General features: G+C 55.8%; 1 protein-coding gene across 3 annotated transcripts in view; it reads left to right on the forward strand.

Annotated features, from left to right (window-relative positions):
• CFAP77 (cilia and flagella associated protein 77) overlaps positions 1-27,065 on the forward strand; it is a 131,612-nt gene that overhangs the window by 65,753 nt on the left and 38,794 nt on the right. For all 3 annotated transcript variants that reach the window (XR_007146561.1, XM_047831517.1, XM_047831516.1), the window contains exons 2-3: positions 6,074-6,173; positions 6,687-6,915. Coding sequence is in view for 2 of the 3 variants with exons in the window: in XM_047831517.1 (XP_047687473.1) it covers positions 6,074-6,173; positions 6,687-6,915 (329 nt within the window). In the remaining variant the exon portion in view is untranslated. The remainder of the gene's footprint in view (positions 1-6,073; positions 6,174-6,686; positions 6,916-27,065) is intronic.

The raw sequence follows: 27,065 nt of genomic DNA on the forward strand, positions 1-27,065 counted from the left end.
CTCTGTATACTAGCCGGGTGGCCTTGGGCAGGGGGGAGCCTTCAGTTTTCCCGCCTGGAAATTGAGAGACCGACCTCACAGTGGGATTGTCGGAGTTCCCGGAGAAGCACAAGAAGCTCTCGGGCAGAGTAAGTTCTCAGAACTAAGGTTGGCTTAGTGAGATCACATAACATGAGCCTTGGAGGAGGTGCTCAGTAAAGGTTCTCTCTCTTCCTCGTTGCTTTCTTTACTTCTGCAGTAAAGAGAGTGCGGTGGTTCCAAGAGATCCCCGTGTAGGGAAGGTGCTTCCAGCCTTCATGTGGCCCAACAGCCTGTCTGCACCATCCGCCCCAGGACCTTTGCACATGCCAGCCTGAGAGCTGTTGCCTCTCTGGGCTGTCTCTTATCCTGTTCTGGGCTGGGGGTGGGGGCAGGTAGCTTGGGGAGCTGAGTGGCCAATCGAAGCTGAGATTTGTGGCCAATGTCATCAGTTTCACGGATATCAGAGAGGGAGGGGTGGCCACGGGGAAGCAGGTGACCCACCCTCGACTTCAAATTATGTTGCATATCAAGGGCAGCTGATCTCAGATGTCTGTCACGACTGGCTTGCCCACATCTGGAAGTTCGGGGTCAGGAGCTCTGAGCACCTGTTTGTCAATCCTTAGCTGGCTTCACACAGCTCCCCTGAGGTGCCCAGACACCTGCTAGACGCTTTTCTCCATAGGCTTCTAGAAGGTCTCTCTGGTCGAGCTGGGAAAGGACGCCAGGTCCTTCTACCTCTGGCTCAATGCTCTTTCTTACTGCCAAGAAGCCCCTTGGAGAACCCTTGGCTCTCCTGCCCTCCCTGGCTGACCCACAGGAATCTTCTTCCGGTCAGGTCTCTCCAAAATGCCAATCCAAGGTTGGTGTCTTTCTTTCTTTCCCTGCCCACTTTCCCCTGACCCGGTCATGACTTTGCCATCCTGCGTCCAGGTCACAACAGGCCTACGGTGTTTTCTGATTGTGGCTTTTCCCACAATCCCACTATACATGAAAACAGTGGACTTCCCATGGGGCCCTCCTGGGCATAAGGCCACCTTGGTTCTCTGGGTGGGGGGGGGGGTGCAAAGACATCCAAGGCACAGCCACTCTGCCCGAACAGCCTCTCGCCCGCAGAGCTAAGATTGGCACACAAGGAAGGAGGATGAATGGTCCCCGGCAGTTTATGCTAGATGCCAAGTGAGTGATTAAGAGGCAGCAAAGACCCTGCGGAGTCAAATACGGGTTCCAATCCTGCCTTGGCCATTCATTAGCTGTGCAGCTTGGAGCAACCAAGGCCCTGAAGCTGTCTGGGCCGCTGTCACCTGAAAACCGGGACGGTAGTAACCGCTTTGCAGGATCCTTCTAAGCATGAGATAGAGGTGATGGAGGTAAAGGAGGCTGGTGCACGGTCACCGTGGTGGTTGGGGGTGTTGGCACCAAGGGGGGCCCTTGAGCTCCTCTCACTCGCCAGCTGAGCTGGTTGGGGGTGAGTCCGCCACTCCTCTGGGCATTCACGTGTGAGCGCGGGGACCCCAGAGCACCCGGCCCCTGGGCCTAAAGGACTGAACTGCCGAGAGGGGGCTTTTAAGCCCAGGAGGGTTTGTGGATGGGTGGGACCCGGGAAAAGGTCGGGGGGCACACAGCTCTGGGGGTGTTCTGGGGCCGCACCTGAGAAGGGCCCGGGGACCCTTTGGTGCCCTACAAGTGGCCTTCTCAGATGCTGCACGACCTGCCCGAGAGGGAGGCAAGTCCAGCTGTGGGGCTGGAAGGCCAAACCCCCTTCTCCGCCGAATTCTTGGGGAGCTTCTTCCTTCTGGGTGACGCTCCGGGCTGGAATGGTCGGAGCAAATGACAAAACGAACGCTCTGAGAATTCCAGACGGGACTCCGCCGTTGCAAAAGCACACAGCAGAGAACCCTTTGGGACCCCACGAATTGTCTTCGTGTTGCTGCCGCCACTTATGTTTTGCCGGGGTTTACACGGTGCTTCCGTGCAGGTGTCTCCTGTGGCCATCAGGAACACATTGCTGTCTCAACCTGTGGCCACGGTCACATCACAGATGAGCGGGTTCTGAAGGAGGACAGCAGGCGTGAAGGGCACGCACATCAGGTCAAGAAGCAGGACCAGATCCCCCGAAGCCTCCGACGCAGCCTCAGCCACGACGCCTGCCCCAAGGGCACCCACACCGATGGCGTTCGAGCGTCCTCCACGCGTCCCTCGCGCGCCTGGCTTCTTTCGCCCCACGCTGGTTGCCATAGTGTGGGCTTTCCCAGCCTCGGCACTGTTGGCCTTGGGGGCCGGGTAATTCTTTGTTGTTGGAGGCGAGGCCGTATTGTGCGTGGTTGGATGTTGAGCAGGAACCCTGGCCTCCACCAGCCACGTGGAAGGTAGGACTCCTTCCCACGTGGTGGCAACTCATGATGTCTCTGACACAGCCAGGTGTCCTCTGGGGGCCAAAAGTGCCCCCGATTGAGAACGACTGCTATGGAGTAGTCTACAGAATGAATACATCACAAATTTTTTATACACCTTATAATGGCCACTGGGATTGTTTCCGGTACTTGGCTACTAGGAACTGAGATGCTGTGAGCGTTCTCAGATGGGTCTTTGTAGGACACAGGCACTCACTTCTGTTGGGTGGGCAGGAGGGAACTGTTGGGTTATCAGGTATGTGTTTACCTTTAATAGACACTGCTAAATGGGGTTCCACAGTGGCTGTACCAGTCTGTACCTCCCACCAAGTGCATCTGCGTTCTGGTTGCTCCGCATTCTCACCAATAGCATTGAGTTTTTATTTTGCATTTCTCAGAGGTTAAGCCACTGGAAATATGGATCTTAGCCACTTGGACATCCTCTTAATGAAGTGCCTGTTCAGGTCTCTTGCTCATCCTTCCATAGGATTGTCTGTTTGTTTTTTTCTTATTGATTTGTAGCAGCTCTTTATATATGATGGGTAAAAGCCCTTTGTCAGATACTTGCATTGCAAAAAATCTTCTCTCAGTCGATGGACTCAAATTTTTTAGAGCTAGAGGCAATCTGTGCTCCCCCAAGCTAACCCTCTGGTGCACTTGACTATCGTTACTTGTTTGATTATCCCTTTTCCAAAACAGTACATTTCATAAGGGCAAAGGCTATGTCTCTGCTTTGTTCGGCTTAGAACTCCCAACACAGGGCTTGGTGCAGAGTCCGTGGAAGATATTTGTGGAGTGAAAGAATGGGTGAAACTCCCATCTGAATGATTCTTGCAGCCTAAGGCTTCCAGGTACTTCGGCAATTGTTGACTCCCAGGCAACCCTCGGTAAAAAGCGCAGAGACCCAGACACCTGCGTGCTTCTCCGCTCCCCCCACCCCCCAAGTAACAGCCAGCTCCTGAGTCTGTCTGTCTTTCCTTTGCCAGCTGGAAGTCTGCCCACCTGCACTGGCCCTGAGGGAGGCGGAGGCCTCTCCTGGAGAAGTCACATTTTAATTAACTTCCCCTGCAGTCACCAGAGAGGCCGGATCATTTTCATAAACAAATGAGAAGCCAGAGCTTTGTTTGCAGCTCGGAGTGAGTCTTGCGGAAGGAGTTCAAAGCCAACCGCCCAGCAGAGGCCCCCGTGCACTTGCCTGGAACTCAGAACTCCATCCCTCGCCAGGGAGGTGGGACCTGGGATTTGAGATGGGAAAGAAGAGGGAGAACCTCGTGCAGACGAGAACTGAGAAGAGTCTCCAAGGAGGCATTTCCTTCCTTCCGTCTTTCCTTCCCTCATTCATTCACCCCTATTTACTAGTATCTGTGCTGTGCTGGGCACAGGGAAAAAGAGGAGTGAGGAGAAGGGGGGTCAGGGAGGGGCACAGGCGCAATCTTGGCACCTTCGGCTCAGTTTTGCTGTGAACATAAAATTGCTTTAAAAACTAAGGTCTATTAAAAAAAAAAAAACTAGGGGCGCCTGGGTGGCGCAGTCGGTTAAGCGTCCGACTTCAGCCAGGTCACGATCTCGCGGTCCGGGAGTTCGAGCCCCACGTCAGGCTCTGGGCTGACGGCTCGGAGCCTGGAGCCTGTTTCCGATTCTGTGTCTCCCTCTCTCTCTCTGCCCCTCCCCCGTTCATGCTCTGTCTCTCTGTCCCAAAAATAAATAAACGTTGAAAAAAAAATTTAAAAAAAAAAACTAACAAAAAATTAACCTTAAAATAAAGACGGAGAGACTTTCCACCAGGGGGAGACCGACATCGAACTGATGGCCGTGCAATTAACGACTTGATCACACTGCTGTGTAATTCTAATGGCTTTCCTGAGACATAATTCACATACCATGCAATTCACCCAAATAAAGCCTACGGTGCCGCGGCTTTCAGCCCGTTCACAGACTTGTGCAATCGTCACCGCAGTCCATTTTAGGACACCTCGTAGCCATCACCCCTCCCGGCCGTAAGCGACCATTCACTCCACTTTTCCTCCTCAAATGGGCTATTTGAGACATTTCATGTAAGTGGAATCGTGCAGTATGTGGTCCTGCGTGACTCTTTCCCTGAGCGTCGTGCTGGCGAGGCCCATCGGTGCCATCGAGGTGCCACTGCGCAAGTTTGTAAGTGCCCTGTAGGTAGAGCTCGGGGCCCTGAGATGCCATATAACAAAGAAAGTTGTCCGGACTGAAGGCAACCTGGGAGGGCTTCCCAGAGGAAGAGGCTTTTAATCTCAGGCATTTATTGAGAGCACCTGCTCTGAGCCACCAGGAAAAGGAAGGCACTAAAAGCCAGACCGGCTCGATACTCGTTTAACTGGTGGATCTGGGTGTGGGCTGGAGACAGACAGCTTGGGTTCGAATCCCAAATTGGCCACTTCCTGCCGTGGGGACTTGGGCAAAACCGTTTGGCCTCTCAGTGCCTCAGCTGCCTCAGCTGAGAAATGGGGATAGTGATGGGTCCTGCCTGAGAGAAGCACAGGGACAACCAAATATCGTATCTGGAACACAGTCCGAACTCAGCACGGGCTCACTGAATGTTCTACGGGCCTTACAGGCCAGGACCTCTGACCTCAGGCAGCTGCTACTTGAAAGAGAGGCCGTGTAATCTTTTTTTTTTTTTTTTTTTTAAGCTTATTTATTTTTGACAGAGAGAGAGCACGAGCAGGGGAGGAACGGAGAGAGAGGGGGGCAGAGGATCCGAAGCGGGCTCCGTGCTGACGGCAGAGATCCTGATGCAGGGCTTGAACTCATGACCTGTGAGATCATGACCTGAGCCGAAGGCAGATGCTTAACCAACTGAGCCACCTAGGCGCCCCGAGAGGGGGCCGTGTAATCTAATGGTTAAGAGCTCCGGCCGGAGGCCAAACACTCCAGCCTGTGAAACCCAGCCCATCCCGTAGGAGCCGTGGGTCACGAGCACCTCTCTCGGTGTCCGCTTCCCTGTCTATAGGATGGGGGAGTCACGTGGTTGGTAATAGACCGATTTTGTTCCTACGACCCCCTTCTCGCGGGGCAAGGAGTTCACCCGGAGAGTGAGGAGAGCTGGCCGGCCACCGGGAAGGTCATGGTGGGCCTTGTTACCATATCCCCACCTGCAGGCGAGGACTCAAGGAGCATTGACGTCCTCACGGGCTCCGGTGAGGATGATACAAGCCGTCTTTGGTAGGAATGAAGAGTCAGGTAGGAAAGATGGCCCCTCCTTGAACAGGGGCCTCCAGGTAAACGTCTGTGAACCACGCCTTCCTGTGTGTCCCCTTGGGCCACTCAGCGCTGGGCCGGCAGGGCCAGGCTGGACCCCCAGGGACTGCTGCGCGCCCCTCCCCTCACACAAACGCACCTCCTCTTTCAAGGCCTCGGGGGTCCTCCTGACCCTGCTCACTTGTCCCCTGTCACGAGCACACCGGGCAGGCTTTCCCGGTTGTGTCTCGATGCCCAGTGCCCCCGGCGCTCACCTCGCGCCGGAGGTGACGGTGGAGGGCAGTGTCATCCTTACCCTAGTGGCCCTGAAGGTCACCCACGGGGCCTGCGGCCAAGTGAGCATCTGATTGACTCCTGTGGCTGAACTTGTCGTGATGCGGTTGATCTGCGATTTCGCTCCTCACCTTGGCTTTCTCTCTGTCCCCACACAGGCTGAACTTGGGAAGCCCCGAGAAAGAAGTTACACTCTGCCTGGAATTGATTTCAATTACGGGCTCTACGTCCGCGGGCTGGATGGAGGGGTCCCCGAAGGTGAGCAGGCGTACTTTGGAGCCCCGGGGGGGGGGGGGGGCGGGGGGCATGAGCTCTCAACCTAGGCGGCTGGCCGCGCTCCAGGGAAAGAGCCAGAGAGTCCCGGGGCCTGCCCCGCAGCGTGATTCTGGTGGAAAACCGCAGTCTGGGCTTGGCCGAGACGGGGAGGTCCAGGCAGGGTCCGGGTCTAAGGTGTCAGGGAAACAGCATGGGCCCCAGCCAGGGTGGAACCTGGTGCCCCGCCCCGTTTGAGCTTCGAGCACAGAATGGGCTCAGGACCAACCCTCTGACGGCCCCAAGGAGGTGAAGGCCAGGCGAACCCGGCTTGGCAAAGGATGCTCTGGTGCCCTCCGGAATCTCTGGGAATCCTGACCCCTCCCTTTCCAGAAGGCCACGCAGGGCCGTCACACAGCAGGCCCCGGGTTAATGGGAGGCACACACGCCCCAGTTTCTTCTCGGTCAGGTGCCGCGGCCTGACCGCCGCACCACCGTTCCGTCCCTCCCTGCCCTCAGCCCTTGGACACTGGAATGTGTTTAGGCAGCAGCCCACGTGCCCCCACGAGCTGACCCGGAACTACATTGCCATGAATCGCGGGGCGGTGAAAGCCGGCCTGGTGACTGCTCGGGAGAATTTCCTCTACCGCCAGCTCAACGACATCCGCATCAGTGACCAGGATGACCGGCACGTCAAGAAGGAAATGCCCTCCCTCCCTCCAAACATGACGTTTGGGGTCGTGGCACGGTAAGTGGCCGGGACACAGGGCTCAATCCCTCACCGGGGGGCCGGAGGGCACTCAGAGGTGACTGAACTGGGGAACCGTGTGCGGCATGGCCTTTGATTCCAGGAAGGGGGGGGGGGGGAGCGCTCCAGGCCTGGGCGATCGGTGTAGCTCACAAACCTTGGTCACGGTGATTGGGGCAGCAGCAAACATGCAACCCACGTTCCAACTCTGGGATGCGTGACATTCTCTAAAAGTAGAATGCGGGGGTGCCTGGGTGGCTCGGTCGGTTAAGCGTCCAAGTCTTGATTTCGGCTCGGGTCACGAACTCCCCATCATGAGTTAGAGCCCTGCATCGGGCTCCGTGCACATAGAGGAGGCGGCTCGGGATTCTCTCTCTCAATCTGTGTCTCTCTCAAAATAAATAAGTAAACATTAGGGAAAAAAAGTAGTGGGGCACCTGGGGAGCTCAGTCGGTTAAGCATCCGACATCTGCTCAGGTCGTGATCTCACAGTCGGTGAGTTCGAGCCCCGCGTCGGGCTCTGTGCTGACAGCTCGGAGCCTGGAACCTGCTTCGGATTCTGTGTCTCTGCCTCTCTCTGCCCCTCTGTGCCCCTCCCCTGCTCATGCTCATGCTCTGTCTCTGTCTCTGTCTCTCTCTCTCAAAAAATAAACATTAAAAAAATAAAAAAATAAATTTTAAAAAGTAGAACGTGGTTGCACGTAATCAAATCTCAACTCAAACCGGCTCGATATTTTTTTAAGTGGAATTTATTGGCTTACATGATTGAAAAGCTCGGGCACAGCTTCAGGCACAGCTGGATCTAGGTCACCAAGGGATGTTATCAGTATTGGGTATGTGTCGCCATGTCTTGGCTGTGCTTCCCAATCTTGGCTTTGTTCTCTTACAAGCTTCTGCCTCGTGTAGCTAAATGACCAGGAACAGTTCCATCCTCAGGGGGAAGGGCACAGAAGCTACGGCAGCCTTCAGATTAAGATTCCTTGGTCCAACTTTAGAGCCTTGCCGATCCCTGAAACGGCCACTGTGAGCAGGGATTGTGAAGTACACTGATTGGCCAGTTCTGGGTCACATGTCTGCCTCTGAACCAATTGCGGAGACCAGGAGATTCTGATGCCCTGATTGGCCAGGCCTGATCCCCTGCCCCTTCTTGGGCAGGGTAGGTGTTTGGGCTCAGTCTCCACCATCCACATGGGCTTGGTGGTGGACAGGATGTAGAAATCAAGGCTCTGACCCCGGAAGGAGAACAGAACACAACAGTAGGCGAAACGGCAGATGTTCAATGCACCAGGGCTTCCTAACCCATGATGTGTCACAGCACAAAAAAATCACTGGTGTTTGTGCCTCGCACCGTGCAAATAAACAGAAGCGCCCGTAGCTAGCAACAGGTGGCCTGGGGCCGCCAAGCCCCAGCCAGATGCCCGTGACCGAGAAGCCAAGATCTTGGTCCATCTATGTGGCAGTGCCACCGACAGTCTGTCCCCAGCCTCTTTCCCACCTTCCTCCCACTGTTCCTGGGTAGGTGACTTCCTCTGGCTCTCCCACCATACTTTATTGTTATTATTATTATTATTGGCGATGGTTCCTTCTTTATTTTTTATTTGTTCTAATTATGTTCTATTGTGGTAAGATTTACTGGTTTTTTTTGAAGTTTTGTTTATTTATTTCGAGAGACAGAGAATGAGTGTGAGTGGCAGGGGGTGGGGGGCAGCAGTGAGAGAGGGAGAGAGAGAATCCCAAGCAGGAACCACGCTTCCAGGGAGGGGCCTCACGCGGGGCTCGAACTCACAAACCGTGAGAGCACGACCTGAGCCGAAATCAAGAGTCAGATGCTTAGCCGACTGAGCCACCCAGGCGCCCCCAGATTTGCCATTTTTAAATGTACAGTTCAGTGGCCTTAAGCACATTCACACTGCTGTGCAACCCACAGCACCATGCATCTCCAGAAGCCTTTCTTCATCCCGGACTGGAACTCGGGCCCCATTTGGTACCTCTCTGTTCCTCCCTTCCCTCAGCTCTTTGTAACCACCATTCTGCTTTCCGTCTCTACGATTGTTGACTTCTGTAGACACCGCATCTAAGCGGAATCGTGCCAAATTTGCTCTTTTGTTTCTGGCTTGTTTCACTTACCGTAATGTCCTCGAGGTTCATCCACGTTGTAGCGGTGTCCGAATCTCCTTCCTTTTCAGGGCCGAATGATATTCCACTGTGTGGGTATGCCGCGTTTCGTTTCTCCGTTTATCCGTCGATGGGCATTCGGACGGCGTCCACCTTCTGGCTATCGTGAATAGTGCCGCCGTGAACACGGGGGTGCAAATACCCGTGTGCGTCCCTGCTTTCAGTTCTCTTGGGTATCTACCCATGGGTGTACTTGCTGAGTCACGCGGGATTCCAAGTCTAGTGTTTTGAGGACGTGCCATCGTGTTTTCCGCAGCGGGAGCTGCCATACTTTTGTATGCCTTCCCCCACCTGTTCTCGCCACCCCACCTAGTAAAACCTACTCATTTTCCGGAGTTCAGCTCAGCGTCATCTCTGCGGTAAAGCTCTCCCACCTCCCATGGTCTCAGCTGTACACGTGTCTCTCACCGGAAATGCGTTTCTATTCGCCAGCCCTCCAAACGTGGAACGTGACCGTACAGACACATTGGAAAATCATTTCTGGTCCAGTTTAACGGTCGTTGGCACACCCCCCTTCCCCCCCCCCCCTTTGAAATAATGCCCTAGGGGCGCCTGGGTGGCTCAGTCGGTTAAGCGTCCGACTTCAGCTCAGGTCACGATCTCGCGGTCCGTGAGTTCGAGCCCCGCGTCGGGCTCTGTGCTGACTGCTCAGAGCCTGGGGCCTGTTTCAGATTCTGTGTCTCCCTCTCTCTCTCTGTGCCCCTCCCCCGTTCATGCTCTGTCTCTCTCTGTCCCAAAAATTAATAAACGTTAAAAAAAATTTAAAAAAAAATAATAATGCCCTAAAGTCAGTCCCTCCAAGGCAAGGTTTCCCAAGGCCGCCTGGAGTACAGAGGGACAGAGACTCCCACTGTGTGCCAGACTGCTAGACTAGTCCGGGCCGGTCACCAGTGTCCCCAAGACGGCATGGTGTCTGCGAGCAGCCGTCAGCCTAGGGCTCTCATTCCAGCGTGGTCCCCGACAGTTTTCCCTCCAAGGCTTCTGTTTCCTGACCTGTGAATGCGATGTTAGAGCAGTAACGCGGCCAGCTGGGATTCTCAGGTTATGTTTGGCCTCTGTGTCGGTTTCCTTTCCTTGTCTTGGAAGGGCCTGTGCGGGGAGGTGCGTGGGCCCAGCTTAGGCAGGGAGAAATTAACCGATCTCCCTAAGCTGGGTTCTCAACCTGAAGTGCTTATATCTAAAGACAAAATTTTAGAAGACGTAGGATGTTAGCCATCACCTGGTTCAAAGCCATGATTTAAAAGAAGAAAGCCGGGGCACCTGGCTGGTTCAGTGGGTGGAGCCTGTGACTCTGGATCTTGGGGTCCTAAGTTCGAGCCCTACGTTGGGTATAGAGCTTACTTTATAAAACGAGGAAATAAAATAAATAAGGCAAGGAAGCAGACGTTCAGAGCGGTCAAGACCCTTTCCCAAGGTCACACAGCAAGTTGGGACCAGACAAGAGTCACATCTAGAGCCAGGTGGGCGGACTCCCCGTCCAGTGCTCTCTCTTGCACACTTGCCTCCTTGGGACTGAGGTAGAGCGCAGATGCCCACGGTTCCCGGTCCTGGGGCTGCGTGGTTCCACGTACAATGGAAAAGCTGAAGTCAGCTGGGTTCAGAAAGGACATCCATTATCATCTGGCTTTCAATATAAAATCTTAAATTGCCATAAAACCGAGTGGCTACAATGTGAGGGTAAGGACGTGATGAAGTGCCAGCTATATCCTCTGTGATGGTAAATGGGCTTTGCATATGCAAATTGAATGGATTTTAAAATGGTATTTAATGACAATTTTCGTAGCAGACGTTAACGTTAATTGCACAAAAATGAAAATGCTGCATTAGGTTGCTGTTAGCAGCAAATATCGTGGCCATAAAGCTTTATCTTTATCAACAGCAGCCCTCTCTCATGTGTCAGGGCGGCCCAGCAAAGTGCAAGCCAAAGGGCTTTTACGGAACAAAAATATCCCCCAAAGCAGGCCCAAATCAGCATCAATTTTGCTTTATTTCTTCGTAAATGGAGGTTAAATGGCCGCCGGAAAGGCTTTTACTGAGCTGCTCAGCGAGCGCCCAGAGCCCCTCAACCTCGCAACGTAAGTAGAAGCAGCAGTTAAGACGCGATCGCCCCTCTCCGTAATGGGGCTATTACTTTAAAGTTATGGGGCCGAGGCCCCTTTCCTAATGATCACCTCTTACAAGCCTCAATTGTATTTATTTCTTTACTTTAAAAGCATGTTTAAAAAAGTAGCAACCAAATCTGATTACACGCGACTACCCGAGGAGTTGTTGGGGGCGATTTGGTCCAATAAATAAATAAACAAATGAGTACCGTTTACTCACAACTACAGATATGTTAAGAAATAATAATAACAAAATACACAGAAAAGCCACTCGAAGCTCGGGACGCTCCCGAGCGTGTGACCGCCGTGTGAGCTAAAACTCTGACCCCAGCTCTTCTCCCTGTCCCCCGGATGTCAAATCTCTTACCCTTTGACGTATTTCACGATGGACGGGATGACGGAGTCCGTCCGTCCTTCCACTTGGCTGATTTGGTTTCCAATTCACACTGCTTTGTCACAGATGGTCACTAAATTGGAAAGTGCATTTCAGTCCACGAGCTGGTGTGGCTAAAAGAAAGTGGAGGCCCCAAGCCACGATGGGGAAACGGTGCCCGTGTGGCCATGCGGTCACGAGCGGGGAGCCACGGCCAAGTCAGCCCACAGAGATGTTTGGCCCATCCAGTGACGAAAACTGTGAATGAGTTTTCACGTTTATTAAAAAAAAACCTTTTTTTTTAATGTTTATTTTACTTTTGAGAGAGAGAGAACCAGCCAGGGTGGGTCAGAGAGAGAGGGGGACAGAGGATCTGAAGTTGGCTCCACACTGACCACAGAGAGCCCAGTGTGGGGCTTGAACCCACAAACCACGGGATCATGTCCTGAGCCGAGGTCAGACACTTAACCGACTGAGCCACCCGGGCGCCCCATGAGGTGCCTCATTTAAAAAGCCAGGAGATTTCATAAAAACAACAACAAAAACCTGGATTTCCTGCTTCACCTAAAAAGGCAGAAGCCCAGGGGCGCCTGAGTGGCTCAGTCAGTTAAGCGTCTGACTCTGGATTTCGACTCCAGTCATGATCTCGCGGTTTGTGAGATCGAGCCCCGCATCGGGGTCTGTGCTAATGGCTCGGAGCCTGGAGCCTGCTTCGGATTCTCTGTTTCCCTCTCTCTCTCTGCCCCTCCCCCACACTGTCTCCCACTCTCTCTCTCTCTCTCTCTCTCTCTCTCAGTGAATAAAGTGAAAGATTGGACGCTCTGCACCCAGGGTCTGCGCTCAGGCACCAGGGGCCGGAGCTGAGAGGCAGTGCCCCTTTCGGACAGGTTCCCCCCCGGCCCCCCCACCCCAGCCTGGCTTCTCCCATCTTTGCCATCTGTCTGGTCCTGGTGGGCACTGAGTTTGCAGCTGCTGGTGTCGACTGGTCGTCCTGATCCCTCAGCTACCTGCTGCCTCTCTTTGTCCCCTGATGAAGGTCGGGGCCACCACGAACAGAAGCCGCTCTGCGCTGAGCATACGAGGCAGGCATTTTGTGTGTGTGATCGCTGATGCTAATCTCAGTCCTACGAGGCAGGTATCATGCCTCCGCCTGACATCTGCTTCATGGTCCAGGAAAGGGGGCGCGCAGGCCCCGCTGCTGGCTGCACGGTGGCAAAGCTGGACTTGTTCCCCGTCCGGCTGGCCGGCTTTGAGGACCGCACCTCTAGGATCGGGCAGCTGGAGACAGCCCGTGCCTTACCGCTCTGCTGTTCCGCTGTCAAATCTCAGACTTCAGGTCAGGGAAGGATTTTAAATTCTTACTACCCGCGTGTAGGGCCGTAACACGAATCTCCAAGCATGCTGCGACCCAGGGTCCATAAACAGATATGTCTGGAGGCCAGAAATGTAACTATTAAGGAAGCACTTAATTATTGATGCATTTTAACAAGTGTTTGCAAATGCTCCCATGCCCTTGGCACATCTTAATTGTTACTGCTCCTAATTGGTCCAGCGTTGTCGATTATGATGAGTCAGGGACTGGCGGGGAGGGGGGAAGCAGCAAGAGCGGGGTAGCAGCTGGCGCTCCCGGAAGGTTCTGGGCGCCCGGAGCCCCCCACCGTCCTGCCTGGGAGCTCACGCCATACACGAGGCAAGGCTGCTATTGGCGGGGGCGGGGGGGGGGGGGACCCATCACTCAGTCAGTAAGCAAACGGCCACCGCGTGTCTGGGTATGACACGCGCCAGATGAAGGGTAGGTAGCCCGTGAGCCAGTAATGCCCCGAACCAATAATGGCAACTAGGCTTTATTGTTATAACGACGTGTCAGGCGTTGTGCTGAGCGCCTCCGATGCACCCCGTCCTTAAATAACTCTGAACAGCTCAGTGAGTGCCACGTTGGGACTCCTACCTGCCCGTCTTGCAGAAGAAGAGACAGAGGGTCAGAGAGGTGAAGTGATCTGCCCCTGGCTGCGCTGCACTCGTGACGGTGACCGTGGCAGTGAGCTGCTTGCCTCACAAACACAAGGGTGGAGGTGATACGCTTAGTTTTTTTCTGCACTCGAGGGGGGCTGAGACAGAATGTGTACGTACACTATACGGAGAGAGTACGGCCGTCCTGTCTGGATTTTTCTTAAAGCCTTAAAGTTAATCTGAACACGGTGAGCTTCCCCTCTGATGCGCCCTCCCCTTCCCCTTTACTGGCTCCCCACTTCCTGATAGACGAACTCCTTGAGGGGGCACCGGGAAGGTTCACTACACTAGATGCTCCAAGCCTGCTGTGCTCACCTCGGTATCCCTGGTGCTGACCACAGTGCCCTTGCTGAAGGGGCCCTCGGGAAATCCTCGCCAAATGAACGCACGAGCGAGTGGCCACGTTGGAATCTGAGTGGGAAGCCGGCAGCAACGTGCGACTTTCGTAGGATACTTGGCTCATCCGCCAATTAGGCTAGTCTAGACCCTCCCCCCCCCCCCCCCATCCTGGTGCTGAGCGCGTTTAGACCATGGAGCAATGAGAAACACAAGAAAGGTGGGAAATGCTACCAGCCCACCCTCTGTCTGTGCTGCTGCTTGCCCAGCTATCAGATGCATCATCAGCCTGACATTGACAAATGTGAAGGATGGAGGAAATTTTACAGGCTGTTAAAAAATGTTTGCTGCCTGACAGGTTTTTTGAATCTCTCTGCCAAGCTGATTTATTTTACAAATTTACAATGGGCCCATCAATCACTCCGGGTTATTTTGTTTCTCCCAGAGCTGACGGCCAAAATCCAAGCCGCCCACCCGAACTCCTATAAAATGATAATAAGCCCCTTCCCAGACGACCGTCCCGGGGTGGCAAGACAGGTTCCCAGTGGGGAGACCTGCTCCAGATTTATGGGTGGCCCAAAGCCCAGCTGAATGAGATGGGGCTGACCACAAGGGGGAGCGTGTGGGTCTCGCAAAGACCCCCCCCCCCCCCCCCCCCCCCCCCCGCCCCACCTCTGCCCCAAGACTGAACCTGAAATGCACTTCCTGCCAACCGACCCAGGGGCTCCGTGGCTCAGTGCGCGGGCCTGCTCCCCGCGCCGGCAGTCACCAGTTCTCTGCTCTCCCGGACACTCCGCTCCTGGAGGCCGGGGACAATGTCAGTTTTGTCCACTGCTACATCATCAAAGCCAGGTACAGAGTAGGTCCTCAGGAAGTGCTTGTTGAGGAAAACTACGGTTCAGGGCCTTTGCAGGCTTTGAGGCAGAGTAATTGAAAGTGAACTCACAGCACACTTGAGACCAGACAGGGGATGGGAAAGCCAGAGTCTTGTGTCATTTAACAGACTCTGCTGTGTTCCCCTGTGGTTGATGTTATGGCTCAGGATTGTGGTCACGCTGTCTCAAAGAGTGAATATGTCCCGTGGCCTCATTAATAGAGGTAGCAAGTCCCGAACAAGGGAGGCTGCCTTCCTACTCTATTCTGCCGCTCACGTCACACTTGTGCCATCAAGTTAAAAAGTGGGAGGCGTCGTACATTCAGGGAAGGTCCGCAAGTAGGAAAGTGTCCAGAGGCGGCAGGATGGTGGGTGGGATGAGGGACAGAAACCACCGTGTACAAAGGTGATGAAAATGAGGACAGCGGAGGGGCTTTTCTCCTCAGAGACTTGAGAGAGCAAAACAAGGCCCGGTGTGTGTCTGGAGGGCGGTACGGGTGGCTGACGTCACGGAGCCCTCGCTGAATGGCTGGCTGGCACGTCATCTCATGAAATCCTTACGACTCTCTCAAGCAGGGACCATTATCCCCACTTTACAGACGAGGAGACTGAGGCTCGGAGGGTCACTTGCCCGAGGCCACACGGCCAGTTGGTGACAGAGCCAGGACCTGAGCCACGCCTCCTGCCCCACGGCCTGCGCAATTCCAGCAGACAGAGCCAGGCCCCGAGTGAGGAGATCGTTTCTCATCCTGAGCGTCATCCACGAGGCCGCCCGCGTCCCAGCGAGCCCTGGCCGCAGACGTCGACGAGCACTTTCCGGGCACCCGGCTCCCCGCAGAGTAACTCAGGATGTCCTCACTGCAGCCCAGCGCCTCCATTTACCCAGGAGGAAACTGAGGCAGGCAGAGGTTATGTCCTTTCGCAAGAGGTCACAGGTGGAATTGGAGGCATGGGGATTCGGGTCCGGGTGACTTACTCCGGGACCCTCACGCTTAGCTTAGATGGAGGGGTTGGCTACCCCAGATAGCTGCCAGGCCGGAGCCTGGGACACCCCAAACTGTGTCCGACCAGGGTCCCCCCTCCTCAGGGACAGCCTGCTTCCGTGCACCCGACCTGGAGGACAGGCCCAGGCAGGGAGATGGGGCTGGGAGGACGTGGTGGGGAGGGCCCATCCTCTCCCCCTTCCTCTCTGGGACCCCTGCCTGGCTGCTCGTGCTATAACCTCTCCCACCTCCCCAAACTCCCTCTCACTCCTCCCTCCAAGGCGGCTTTGTTGCCGGAGCCGCGAATGAGACATTTTTCATGCTTTGCCTTTTTTTCCCTCTCCGATCTCCTGCGGCCCAGACAGAGATTTATTCCCGGCCCGAGGCTCCCGGCATTCGGAGCAGGGAGGGCTCAGGGAGGCGCTGATGGGCCCATAATGGATAGGGCCGCGCTCCCCTGGGGCCTGGCCCTCCCGAACCCCATCCATCAGGAGCGGCTTGGTGCCAGGGTCAGCGCTAACGAGGCCGCAGGCCGCTCCCCCTCGGGGCCTCCCCAGCTCACCGCTCCCGCTTTTGATTTTTCCAGAGCCGGGCCGCGCCTGCCGGCCTCGGTGGGCAAAGCGTGAGACTGGGCCCGGCGCCCGGCCTCCGCGGCCCCGGTCTTGACACCGTCGGAGGGCTTGCTGGGCTGCGGCTGGCCCTGCCCCTCCGTGACACGGTGGCCCCCGTGACATGGGGCACAGAGGAGCTGCTCCCCGCTGGGAGCCAGCCACCAATCCCTGGTGTGGCAGGGAGAGCCAGGCTTCAAGCCTGACTTGTCACCGTGCAGGACCCCCAAGCAGAAGAACTCAGCGTGGGGGCGCCTGGGTGGCTCAGTCAGTTAAGCGTCCGACTTCGGCTCAGGTCACGATCTCGTGGTTCACGAGTTCAAGCCCCGCATCGGGCTCTGTGCTGACAGCCCGGAGCCCGGAGCCTGCTTCGGATTCTGTGTCTCCCTCTCTCTGTGTCCCTCGCCTGCTCTCACTCTGTCTCTGTCTCTTAAAAATAAATAAAACACTTTTAAAAATTAAAATAGAAAAGAAGAAGAATTCAGAGGAAGCATGTCCCTGAATACGTTGCGCCCAGGGGCCAACTCGGTTCTCTTCCCTTTGGGGACCAGGTGGAGGCAGCCATTCAAGCCAGAAACCCGGGCGCCCGCATTAGGTTCGATTAATAATACCAGCTTCCGTTTCCTTAGCTCCTCCGGGGCCAGGCATGGGGACCGGCGCTCTATGCACCGCCCTTTACGTGACCTTCACCATGACCCGTTCGTAGCAGCACGCTCTCTACCGTTGGGGAAACTGAGCCGCGGACACACGTACCCGTGATCCCGTGGCCGGAAAGCGGGACTTGACCTCAAAGGTCCCATCTGCTGCTTCTGTCCCTTACTGCGTGTTCACGCAGCGCCAGGCCGTGCCGGCACCCCGTGGGGTGTTTGGGACACAGAGAGGAAGCGGGACACAAAGCAACACACAGCGATGCGGTGCGCGTTGCTTCTGGCGGGCAGAGGAGGGCAGGAGAGGGCCCCGGGGGACTTTGGGCCCTGCCTGGCTCTGCTCATCCCTGTATCCCCAGGGCCTAGCACAGGCCTGGCACATAGTAGGTGCTCAGTAAGTGCTTGTTGCTGTACTGCGTGGCTGGATTGTGACCCATCCCCGACTTGGAAACAGGCCAACGCTTGAACGAGCAAGTCTTTTCCTGGGTGTGGATTGGCTGGGCACGGACCTTCGGTTATCAGTGTCCCGTAACAAATCCCCACAAGCTGGTGGCTTAAAACAACAGAAACGTCTTCTCTCCTAAGGTGGAGCCCAGAAATCCGAAATCGAGGTGTCATGGGGCCCCATTCCCTCCGAAGGGTCTGGGTGCTGGCCTCTGCCAGCTTCGGGTGGCCCCAGGCGCTCCTGGGCTTGTGGCCGCACCTTCCAGTCTCTGCTCTGTGACCACACGGCCTCTCCTCAGGGCGTCTGTGTCTCTCCTCTTTTGTCTCCAGTAACGACACGTGTCACCGGGTTTAGGGCTCCCCCAAATAATCCAGGGTGATCTGACCTTAAGATCCCAAAGCTAGTTACATCTGCAAAGGCTCCTTTCCCCAAACAGGTCACATTCATGGGTTCTGGGGCTTAGAACGAGGACGTATCTTTGGGGGGGGCCACTTTTCACCCCCCTGTAATCATCAAGGCGCCTTACCGCCAAGTCAGAAAGCCCTGCATTTTAGTCACCGCGGGGTTTTGGGGAAATTGCCTTTATTATTTTTGTTTAATTGATTTATTTTGAGAGAGAGAGAGTGCCAGGGAGGGGAGGGACAGAGGCAGAGGGAGAGAGAGAGTTCCCAAGCAGGCTCCGCACGGTCAGTGTGGAGCCTGGCGTGGGGCTCGGACTCAACAAACCGCCAGATCATGACCTGAGCCGAAACCAAGAGTCGGCTGCTCAGCCAACGAGGCGCCCCTAGGAGGCAACTGCCTTTAGAGTTACGGCCTGGGGATTTGTGCTGCTGGAGTCTTGTTACATGTGTCCCATCATGTTTTTGTGGAAAACAAGACAGTAGTTTGCGATCAAAGGTTTTAATCAGAGAAAAGACGAGAGGTATCGATGCCTCCCAGAGGAGCAAATGTTTCGCCCCTCCTTTCTGCGTTTCTGTGTTTATTAGGAAACTCTCCAAAAACACAGCAAAGTTCAGAAGTTTCATAACCAACTCCATGAACCCGCCGCTCAGATTCAGCAAACTTAACCGCCTGGCCGTATTTGCACCTGAGGCTTTTAAAGAGATTATCGTTACAGAAATAAACTAGAACTCGGGGCGCCTGGGGGGCTCAGTCGGTTGAGCAGCCGAGTTCGGCTCAGGTCACGATCTCGCGGTCCGTGAGTTTGAGCCCCGCGTCGGGCTCTGTGGGGACGGCTCGGAGCCTGGAGCCTGCTTCGGATTCTGGGTCTCCCTCTCTCTCTCTGCTCCTTCCCTACTCACGCTCTGTCTCTCTCTTTCAAAAATAAATATTTAAACAATTGTTTCAATTAAAAAAATAATAAAATAGAACAAATGCAGCTTGAAGCCCCATCTCACCCCTCCCTCACCCCACGCCCTTCCCTCCGTTCCCAGAGGAGCACCCCGAGGTTGGAAGAGGCATGCTTTCCATCCAGATTTCCCCAATCTTTCCTACACCGTTCGAGGTCCATAAATAACGCAGGTGAGCTCGCGTGGCTTCAAACCACATAAATCACGTTGCGTGGCGACTTGCTTTTTTCACCCCGCACCTTTGCAAATGTCGCCCTGGTCCGCTGGGTGGGTGTGTCCGTCCTCCATCGCCGGACACGCGGTGGGGGGGGGGGGCGCTCCTCGCTTCCCGGGTGTGAGATTCCTCCGGGTCACATTCACGGGCGGAGCGGCTGGGCTCCAGGGCGACCCTCCTCGGCTTACACCAGACGCCGGTGCTCTCTCTGCCTCCCTCACTGCCCCCCACCCCCACGGGACAGGGATGCCCTGCCTGCTACTCACTGTGTCCCCAGACGCCAGGACCCCTGCACGGCAGGCTCCTGAGTGGTCCGGAAGGCATGTCGTCCCCTGTCCTGTCCACTGGCTTCTCTGAGCCTTTTCCCCCCAGAGGGGCTCAGGCCACAGCCCCTCTGCACAGGTGCAGGTGCCCAGGAGGGGAGCTCCCCAGTTTCGGGTGCAGGCCCCCAAGGTTGAGGGAAGCTTCCAGCCAGGCTCCTCCGCCCATCCTGCGGCCGCCGCCGCCGCCTCTGGGCACCTGTGCGGGGAAACTGCTAATTGACTTCACCCTTGTGAAAAATGTTAACAAATTGCAAATGACCTCTTAGACAAATTTAGAAGCCAGAAGTCTGCTGCTAACTGGGCCTCCCTCCTCTGTCATTAGCTTTTATGTTGGATCCACAAACAATTAAAAAATAACCACAAGCCCAGAGGTCCTCTTCTCTAATTAGCTCTAAGAGTCCTGCCAGCGAGAGAGCTGCGCCTCAATTACCGCCCTTCCTCCCGGCTAGTTAGAAAAGACAGGCCCTCGGGCCAAGGGGCGACAATTAAGAACGAGGCGGCTGTGGGGGTGAGGAGGGAAGTGGGCATCGCGGTGTGCCCTTGGGGCCCACGCCTCCCGGCCAGCTCCTCCGTCCTACCCTACGCTGCGGCCGGTGGCCCCAGGTTGGAGGGTCCTCTGCCCGGGAAAGGCTCAGAGCTGTAACCCCCAGAGGGGACCGGGGACCACACGAGCCAGGATCACCCGTGGGGTGGGGTAAAATGCAGATGCCTGGGCCCCCGTCCTGGTGGGTCAGAATGTCTGGCAGCGGGACTCAGGCATCTGTACTTTACTGCTGACGTTTATTTATTTATTGTTAGAGAGAGAGAGAGAGAGCACGCACACAGGAGGGGCAGAGAGAGAGGGAGAGAGAGAGAGAGAGAGAATCCGGAGCAGAGCCCGATGCGGGGCTTGAACTCACAAACGTGAGATCGTGACCTGAGCTGAGATCAAGAGTGGGACGCTTAACCGGCTGAGCCCCCAGACGCCCCCATGGGCATCTGTACTTTGAATAAACTCCCTGGGTGATTCTTACTGGCCTTCAAGATTCAGGGTCTGTGTCCTCAATGGGATTGAAACGCGTTCTGTGACACACAGCCCAGGCCCCGTCTTCCTGCTCCCGGGCAGCTGGCTACGGCCGGACTTCCGTGGGCCTGGGCACTCTGGCCTTCGTGAGCCCCTTCCTCCACACAAAAAAAGCATTATAATAATTAAAACTATGCTACGGCTGTGCTGATTTGAAAAGAAATTAAAACACGTTCGTGGGTCCCTAACAGTGTCCCAGGGCCTCGGCTCCAGGCCTCCTGGCCCAGGGGACAGCTTGGCCCTGCCTTTTCCCTCAGGCCCGTCCAAAGCCTTCCTCCTCCGAAGGAGTTTCCTCTCCTCCCCCAACCCTTCCGGGGGAGCAGAGATGAAGGCAGGGAGGAGCATGGAGAGCCAGCCTCCGAGTCCGAAGTCTCCACCCTCAACACAAGGTTCTCCTGCTCCTGGGTGGAGGGATCTGACCACATCACCTAGGATCTCTGTGGGCCTCCCTTTCTCCGTCTGCGAGTGGGGTCCACACCCCGTCCTCCCGGGTCAGAAGACACGGTGTGAGGTCATCAGTAGAGAGTTCTTTGAGCTCTTGGGAAGAGAGCCGCCAGGTATTGTTACTCAGGAGGCACAGGGCGGGGCTACGGTGTCACCTGCCTGCAGAGGCCTGGCAGGTACAGGGAAGCCTCACTGGGTGCGGCAGTAGGGAGTGGTAGGGTCTGTGTCAAACTGGAGCACCCACCTGGTCTAAGGGCAGCGGGCTACCGATATGTGGGAGTGTGGGCCCAGCGTTGCCATTACCAGACAATCTAATGCCTCATTCAGGAAGGCCAGGCGTTTGCATTAAAAACAACAACCACAGGGGCGCCTGGGTGGCTCAGTCGGTTGAGCGTCCGACTTCGGCTCAGGTCACGATCTCGCGGTCCGTGGGTTCGAGCCCCGCGTCGGGCTCTGTGCTGACGGCTTGGAGCCCGGAGCCTGCTTCCGATTCTGTGTCTCCCTCTCTCTCTCTGACCATCCCCCATCATGCTCTGTCTCTCTCTGTCTCAAAAATAAATAAACATTAAAAAAAAATTGCACTTAAAAAAAAACAACTCTTTTTTTAAATGTTTGTGCATTTTTTGAGAGACAGAGAGACAGAGCATGAGCAGGGGAAGGACAGAGAGAGAGGGAGACAGAGAGAATCCCAAGCAGGCTCCGCGCTGCCCGGGGAAGAGCCGGATGCGGGGCTCGAAACCCACGAACCGCGAGATCATGACCTGAGCTGAGACCGCGGGTCCGATGCTTAACCAACTGAGCCACCCAGGTGCCCCTGTCAACCGGTTCACGAGTGAAACGGGGAGTGACATAATCCCCGTTCCTGTCTCTGGTGAGGTTCTTATAACGATGACACAGAGCGGTCCCTGGCACGAGGTGCAGCGTGGGAGGGAGGGGTCATGGCTCTCAAGACCGCAGGAGGGATCTGGGGCGATGGGCTGTTTTCTATCTTGCCTGGGTGGTGGGTACGTGAGCCTCTACGTGTGATGAGATGGCATAGAAACATACACAAAAGAGCAGGAATAAATGCGGGGAATCTGAATAAGGTGGGTGCACGGTCTCCATGTCAACATCCTGAGTGTGATTTCCTTCTTCTGTTTTGCAAGACGTTACCATTGAGGGAACTGGGTAAGGGGTACATGTGATCTCTGTTTTATTTCTTACAACTGCCTGTGGACCTACAACTGTCTCGATAACATTTTTAATTAAGGGAAAAAAAGCAAAAAAGGGGCGCCTGGGTGGCTCAGTCGGTTGAGCGTCCGACTCTTGATTTCAGCTCAGGTCATGATCTCCCGGTTCGTGAGTTCGAGTGCCCCATCGGGCTCTGAGCTGACGGCGTGGAGCCTGCTTGGGATTCTCTCTCTCCTCTCTCTGCCCTCCCCCACTCTCTCTCTCTCTCTCTCAAAATAAATAAATAAACATTTAAAAAAAAAACTTAAAAAGCCAAAAAAGGGATTCAGCCGTGGCTTTGGTACCGTGTAGGCAAAGTTAGCCAGAATCGCTCGTTCGAACAGCGATACAACCGTGGGCACAGTGAGGTGCTCAGTAGACGGTCACTGAAGTCACTCGGCCGTCAGACCCGAGCCCATTCAGGAAGCCTCGGGTACGGAGGAGAAAGGAAGGCACCCCAGCCCAGAAGCGTGCCGCCGGGCCCTGTCTGAGCGCGCAAGCCCCCAGCTGGGGCTCCTTAGACGGTGTCACCGGCCGCGTCCCTGGTGGCTTCGGTCTTGATTTAGAGCCTCTGACAGAAGCCCAGCCCTGCAGCCTCTTCCCGCCTCCCAAAGCAGACCTTGCCGCCCGTCCCCCGGCCGCGGCCGGTCCCGGAGGCCCCTGTCTACTCCTTGTGCCCTCGAGGCCGTGCGGGTACCAGTGCCCGCGCCCGCCCCGCCCCCCGGGGGCAGCAGACGCTGGCATATTAGGGACGGGTTTTAATTTCCTTGTAACAAAATAGCTGTCTCCGCTGGAGGAAGCATCAAGCGCCAAAGAAGGACCGGTTTTGAGCCGAATCACGTTGAACAGACCTCCGTGCTGTCATTGATTTTCCAGGAAGAAAAAAATTGCCTCTGGCTACTAAACCGAATTAGTAGTCACTGATGACCAATTATTTCAGCCCGCTGTGAACGGAGAGCCGGTACTAAAATCCGGTTTGTCAGACCCAAGGCTCCCTTCTCAAACACCTTTCAACAAATGTGTACCTGAAGAGTCCCTCAGAAGGTTCCTGCAGCTTCCTCTCTTCCGCCAAGTTCTCCGGCTGCACAAAGTTTTAATGAGCAGCAAAAATGAAGGTGGGCTGCCTTGAAAGGGGCCCCCTAATCCGCAGAGCGCTCTTTGGCAGAGAGGAGCCGAGCTGGCAAATCTCGGCTGTCAGCCCCCCGTCCCCCCGCACGCACAAAGTGTCAGCCTAATGTTTGCAAATGATAATTTCCATTTCCCTTGCTCGTCCCCGGTGCCTTCATCCGAGATCAACCCCTGGTCTGGAGTATCAATCGCGGAGCCGCAGAGATAGATCGGGTTGAACTAATTTGAAGTTTCTCGCAGGCCCACCCCGAGCCGGGCTGACTGCGTTTCATTTTATTCCCCATTTTCCGCTTTATTAGACTGAGTTTTGACACGGTTTTGTTGTTGGCGGAAACGTCAGGGCGGCGGGGGCGACTTCCCTGAGAGGTTCCTGCCGGGTCGGGGGCGAACAGCTTGTCGCCGATGGGCACAATCCTCGGGACGCGGCGGGAATCCTCGGGACCACCCGTGAAGGCCTGAGGTTCCGGGGACGGGGCCACCAAGGCTGAGGACCCACCGGCCTTCTCTGTGCTGAGGGGACACCCTCCGGGGCGGCAAGGTGTAGGAAAGCCATCAGACACCCATCAGGCCGCCCGGAAAGGCCACGGGATGGCGACGAGTGGATCGCGTGGGCCCGCCTTGGGGTCACTGAGCGCACGGCCCAACCGTAAGGGGGCAGGCTCTTTAGAGCCCGGAGGGGGAACCTGGACGGGGGCCCCCAGCTCTGGCACCTGGCCGCTCCCTGTCAGTGAGCAAACCCGGGCAAGTTGCCTGATTTATCCGAGCCTCACTTTCCCCAGGTGAAAGCGGGAACGTTCTTCCTCCCTTTCCGAGTCCTGAGGGATCAGTGGGAATGCGGCTGGAGTGCTCAGTGGCGGGCCTGGTATAGTACGTGCTCATTAAAACCGGAGGTGTTTCTGAATTGTCGTCTTCCGATGCCCAGGGCGGGGCCGGGAGGCACGGTGCCGGCCTGATCTGATTCCCTGGCCTTGTTCATGCCAACCCCCGACCCCTCTGACCAGAGCCTCCCTACTTCACTTCAGCTACCTTGTACTCATCCTCAAAGATCCAGCAAAAGGCTCAGAGAGGGAGCGTCCGACTCTTGATTTCGGCTCGGGTCACGATCTCACGGTTGGTGGGTTTGAGCCCCGCGTGGGGCTCCAGGCTGGCAGCACGGAACCTGCTTGGAATTCTCTCTCTCCCTCTCTCTCTCTCTCTCTCTCTCTCTCTCTCTGCCCCTCCCGCCCTCAAAATCAATAAAGAAACTTAAAAAAAAAAAAAAAAAAAGGCTCAGAGAGCCAGAGAGGACTTTCCTCCTCTCACGCCCTTGCTGAGTTAAGTTGCTCTGAGCTCCAGTTGGCTCTTAGGGCCGCAGAGCCCACGGGCCCCCCACACAAATGCCATCCTCACTGGCTGCGTGGTCTTGGGCGAGACAGTGACCTTCTCGGAGCCTCAGATTTCCCACCTTGAAACAGGAATAGCAGCATCTGTCTCTAGAGGGGTCGTGCTGAGGATTGAAGCCGCAGGCAGAAGTGGGGGCTGTGATGATTGTCGTTACTTTTGCTGCGTGTCGTGTCCCTGCCTTTCGGAGAGGGGATGGCCCACTCTGCTCGTTAGTGGAGCCCACTCGTGCGTCTGGCTGGGTCGAGTGGATGAACGGACAAAGGAGTCAGCGAACGCAGGGCTGAGATCTCATTCACGGGATGTGTAGTCCTTCCTCCCCCTGCAGTGGTCTTGGGTCCTCAAACCTACCCCCGCGGCAACCGTTGTGAAGCGTGGCTGTCGGCGCGCCTCTCCCTCTCTCCTCTCGCTCAGGAACCATCCATAGCTCCCTAGTACCTTCACAAAGACCTTCCTCTGTTATGACTCCTGCCTTGGCTATTTCCTCCCCAGTCTGTCGCCTTAGTTTTTTTTCTTTTCTTTTTCTTTTTAAAAAATTTTTTAGTGTTTTCTTTTCAAACAGCTTTATTGGGGTGTAATTTATAGACACTGAGATGGCTCAGGTACCCATTGGATGAATTTTGACAACACAGCTGGAGGCGGGGTGCCTGGTTGGCTCAGTCGGTACGGCATCTAACTCTTGATCTTGGGGGTCGTGAGTTCGAGCCCCATGTTGGGTGTAAGGACCACTTAAAAAACACATATACGCCTGGGTGTTCAATGAAACTACATCACATTTCCATGACCTCCCCAGTCCCCGGAACCCCTTTCCCTGCCTCCAGGAGGACCCCGCCGGGGCCAGGCCCCCTGGGTCCGCTCTCTGTCTGCAGGCGGGCCCCTGGCAGACCCCTTCAGCCTCTGCGCAAATCGACTGGCATTTCCTCGGCTGTAGCCAGAGGGCAGGGGTCCGGGCTTTGCTGGCGGAATGTGCTGTGTGACCCTGGATCAGCCATTTGACCTCTCTGGGTGCGGGCGTCCGCACTCCCACCTTTCCCGGCTCATTTAGTGAGGATAAATAATTAAGACCTTCTGTGGGCACCCCCTCCAGCTTCTGAAAAGAGAGCTGCAGATAGGGTATAGCTGTAATTGTGACCACAGGGGCTCTCAGCCTGTGGCAAAAATCATTCATTTTGGGGTGGAAAAAAATGCCTTTTGTTATTATGATTATAAAGAACCACATTGACTTGTAAAAAAGGCTGAGCATGTTTTCAAGTAGCAGCAAAAAGCAGTCGTAGAAGAAAACGAGGAAGAGGAAAATAGCTCCTTACGATGCACCCTCGAAGGGTCAGGGACCCCGGAGAATGCTGAAACTGCCTCACAGCCCGGGCACCGCTGGGCCCTTGGCAGCCGCCTCGCGGTCCCCCGAGGCTGCTCGTGGGGAGTTCTGGTGTCATGGCCTCAGGGGATGGGGGGTGGGCTTGGACCCGTCACCCCCATTACTGGCTGTGTGGCCCTGGCTGGGTCACCTAACCTCTCAAACTTGGAATTCCTTCCTTCCTTCCCTTCCCCCCTCCCTCCTCCCTCCCTCCTTCCCTCCTTCCTTCCTTCCTTCCTTCCCTCCTTCCTTCCTTCCCTCCCTCCCTCCCTTCTTCCTTCCTTCCTTCCTTCCCTCCCTCCCTCCTTCCTTCCCTCCTTCCTTCCTCCCTCCCTCCTTCTTCCTTCCTTCCCTTCCCCCCTCCCTCCTCCCTCCCTCCCTCCCTCCCTTCTTCCTTCCTTCCTTCCTTCCTTCCTTCCTTCCTTCCTTCCCTCCTTCCCTCCCTCCCTTCTTCCCTCCTTCCTTCCTTCCCTCCCTCCCTCCTTCCTTCCTTCCCTCCCTCCTTCTTCCTTCCTTCCCTTCCCCCCTCCCTCCTCCCTCCCTCCTTCCCTCCTTCCTTCCCTCCTTCCTTCCTTCCTTCCTTCCTTCCCTCCTTCCCTCCCTCCCTTCTTCCCTCCTTCCTTCCTTCCCTCCCTCCCTCCTTCCTTCCTTCCCTCCCTCCTTCTTCCTTCCTTCCCTTCCCCCCTCCCTCCTCCCTCCCTCCTTCCCTCCTTCCTTCCTTCCTTCCTTCCCTCCTTCCTTCCTTCCCTCCCTCCCTCCCTTCTTCCTTCCTTCCTTCCTTCCCTCCCTCCCTCCTTCCTTCCCTCCTTCCTTCCTTCCTCCCTCCCTCCTTCTTCCTTCCTTCCCTTCCCCCCTCCCTCCTCCCTCCCTCCCTCCCTCCCTCCTTCCCTCCTTCCTTCCTTCCCTCCCTCCCTCCCTTCTTCCCTCCTTCCTTCCTTCCCTCCCTCCCTCCTTCCCTCCCTCCCTCCTTCCTTCCTTTCCTCCCTCCCCTCCCCTCCCCTCCCCTCCCCTCCCCTCCCCTCCTCCCTCCCTTCCTTTCTTGTCTTTTCTATATTATTCATTGCACAAGAGTCCTTTAAGCAGTAAGTCGACTGCCCCACCCCCTGTGCCTGCCGCCAGCCCTGCACCCTTCC

This window comes from Prionailurus viverrinus, chromosome D4 (assembly GCF_022837055.1).
Source record: "Prionailurus viverrinus isolate Anna chromosome D4, UM_Priviv_1.0, whole genome shotgun sequence".
Classification (NCBI taxonomy): Eukaryota; Metazoa; Chordata; class Mammalia; order Carnivora; family Felidae; genus Prionailurus; species Prionailurus viverrinus.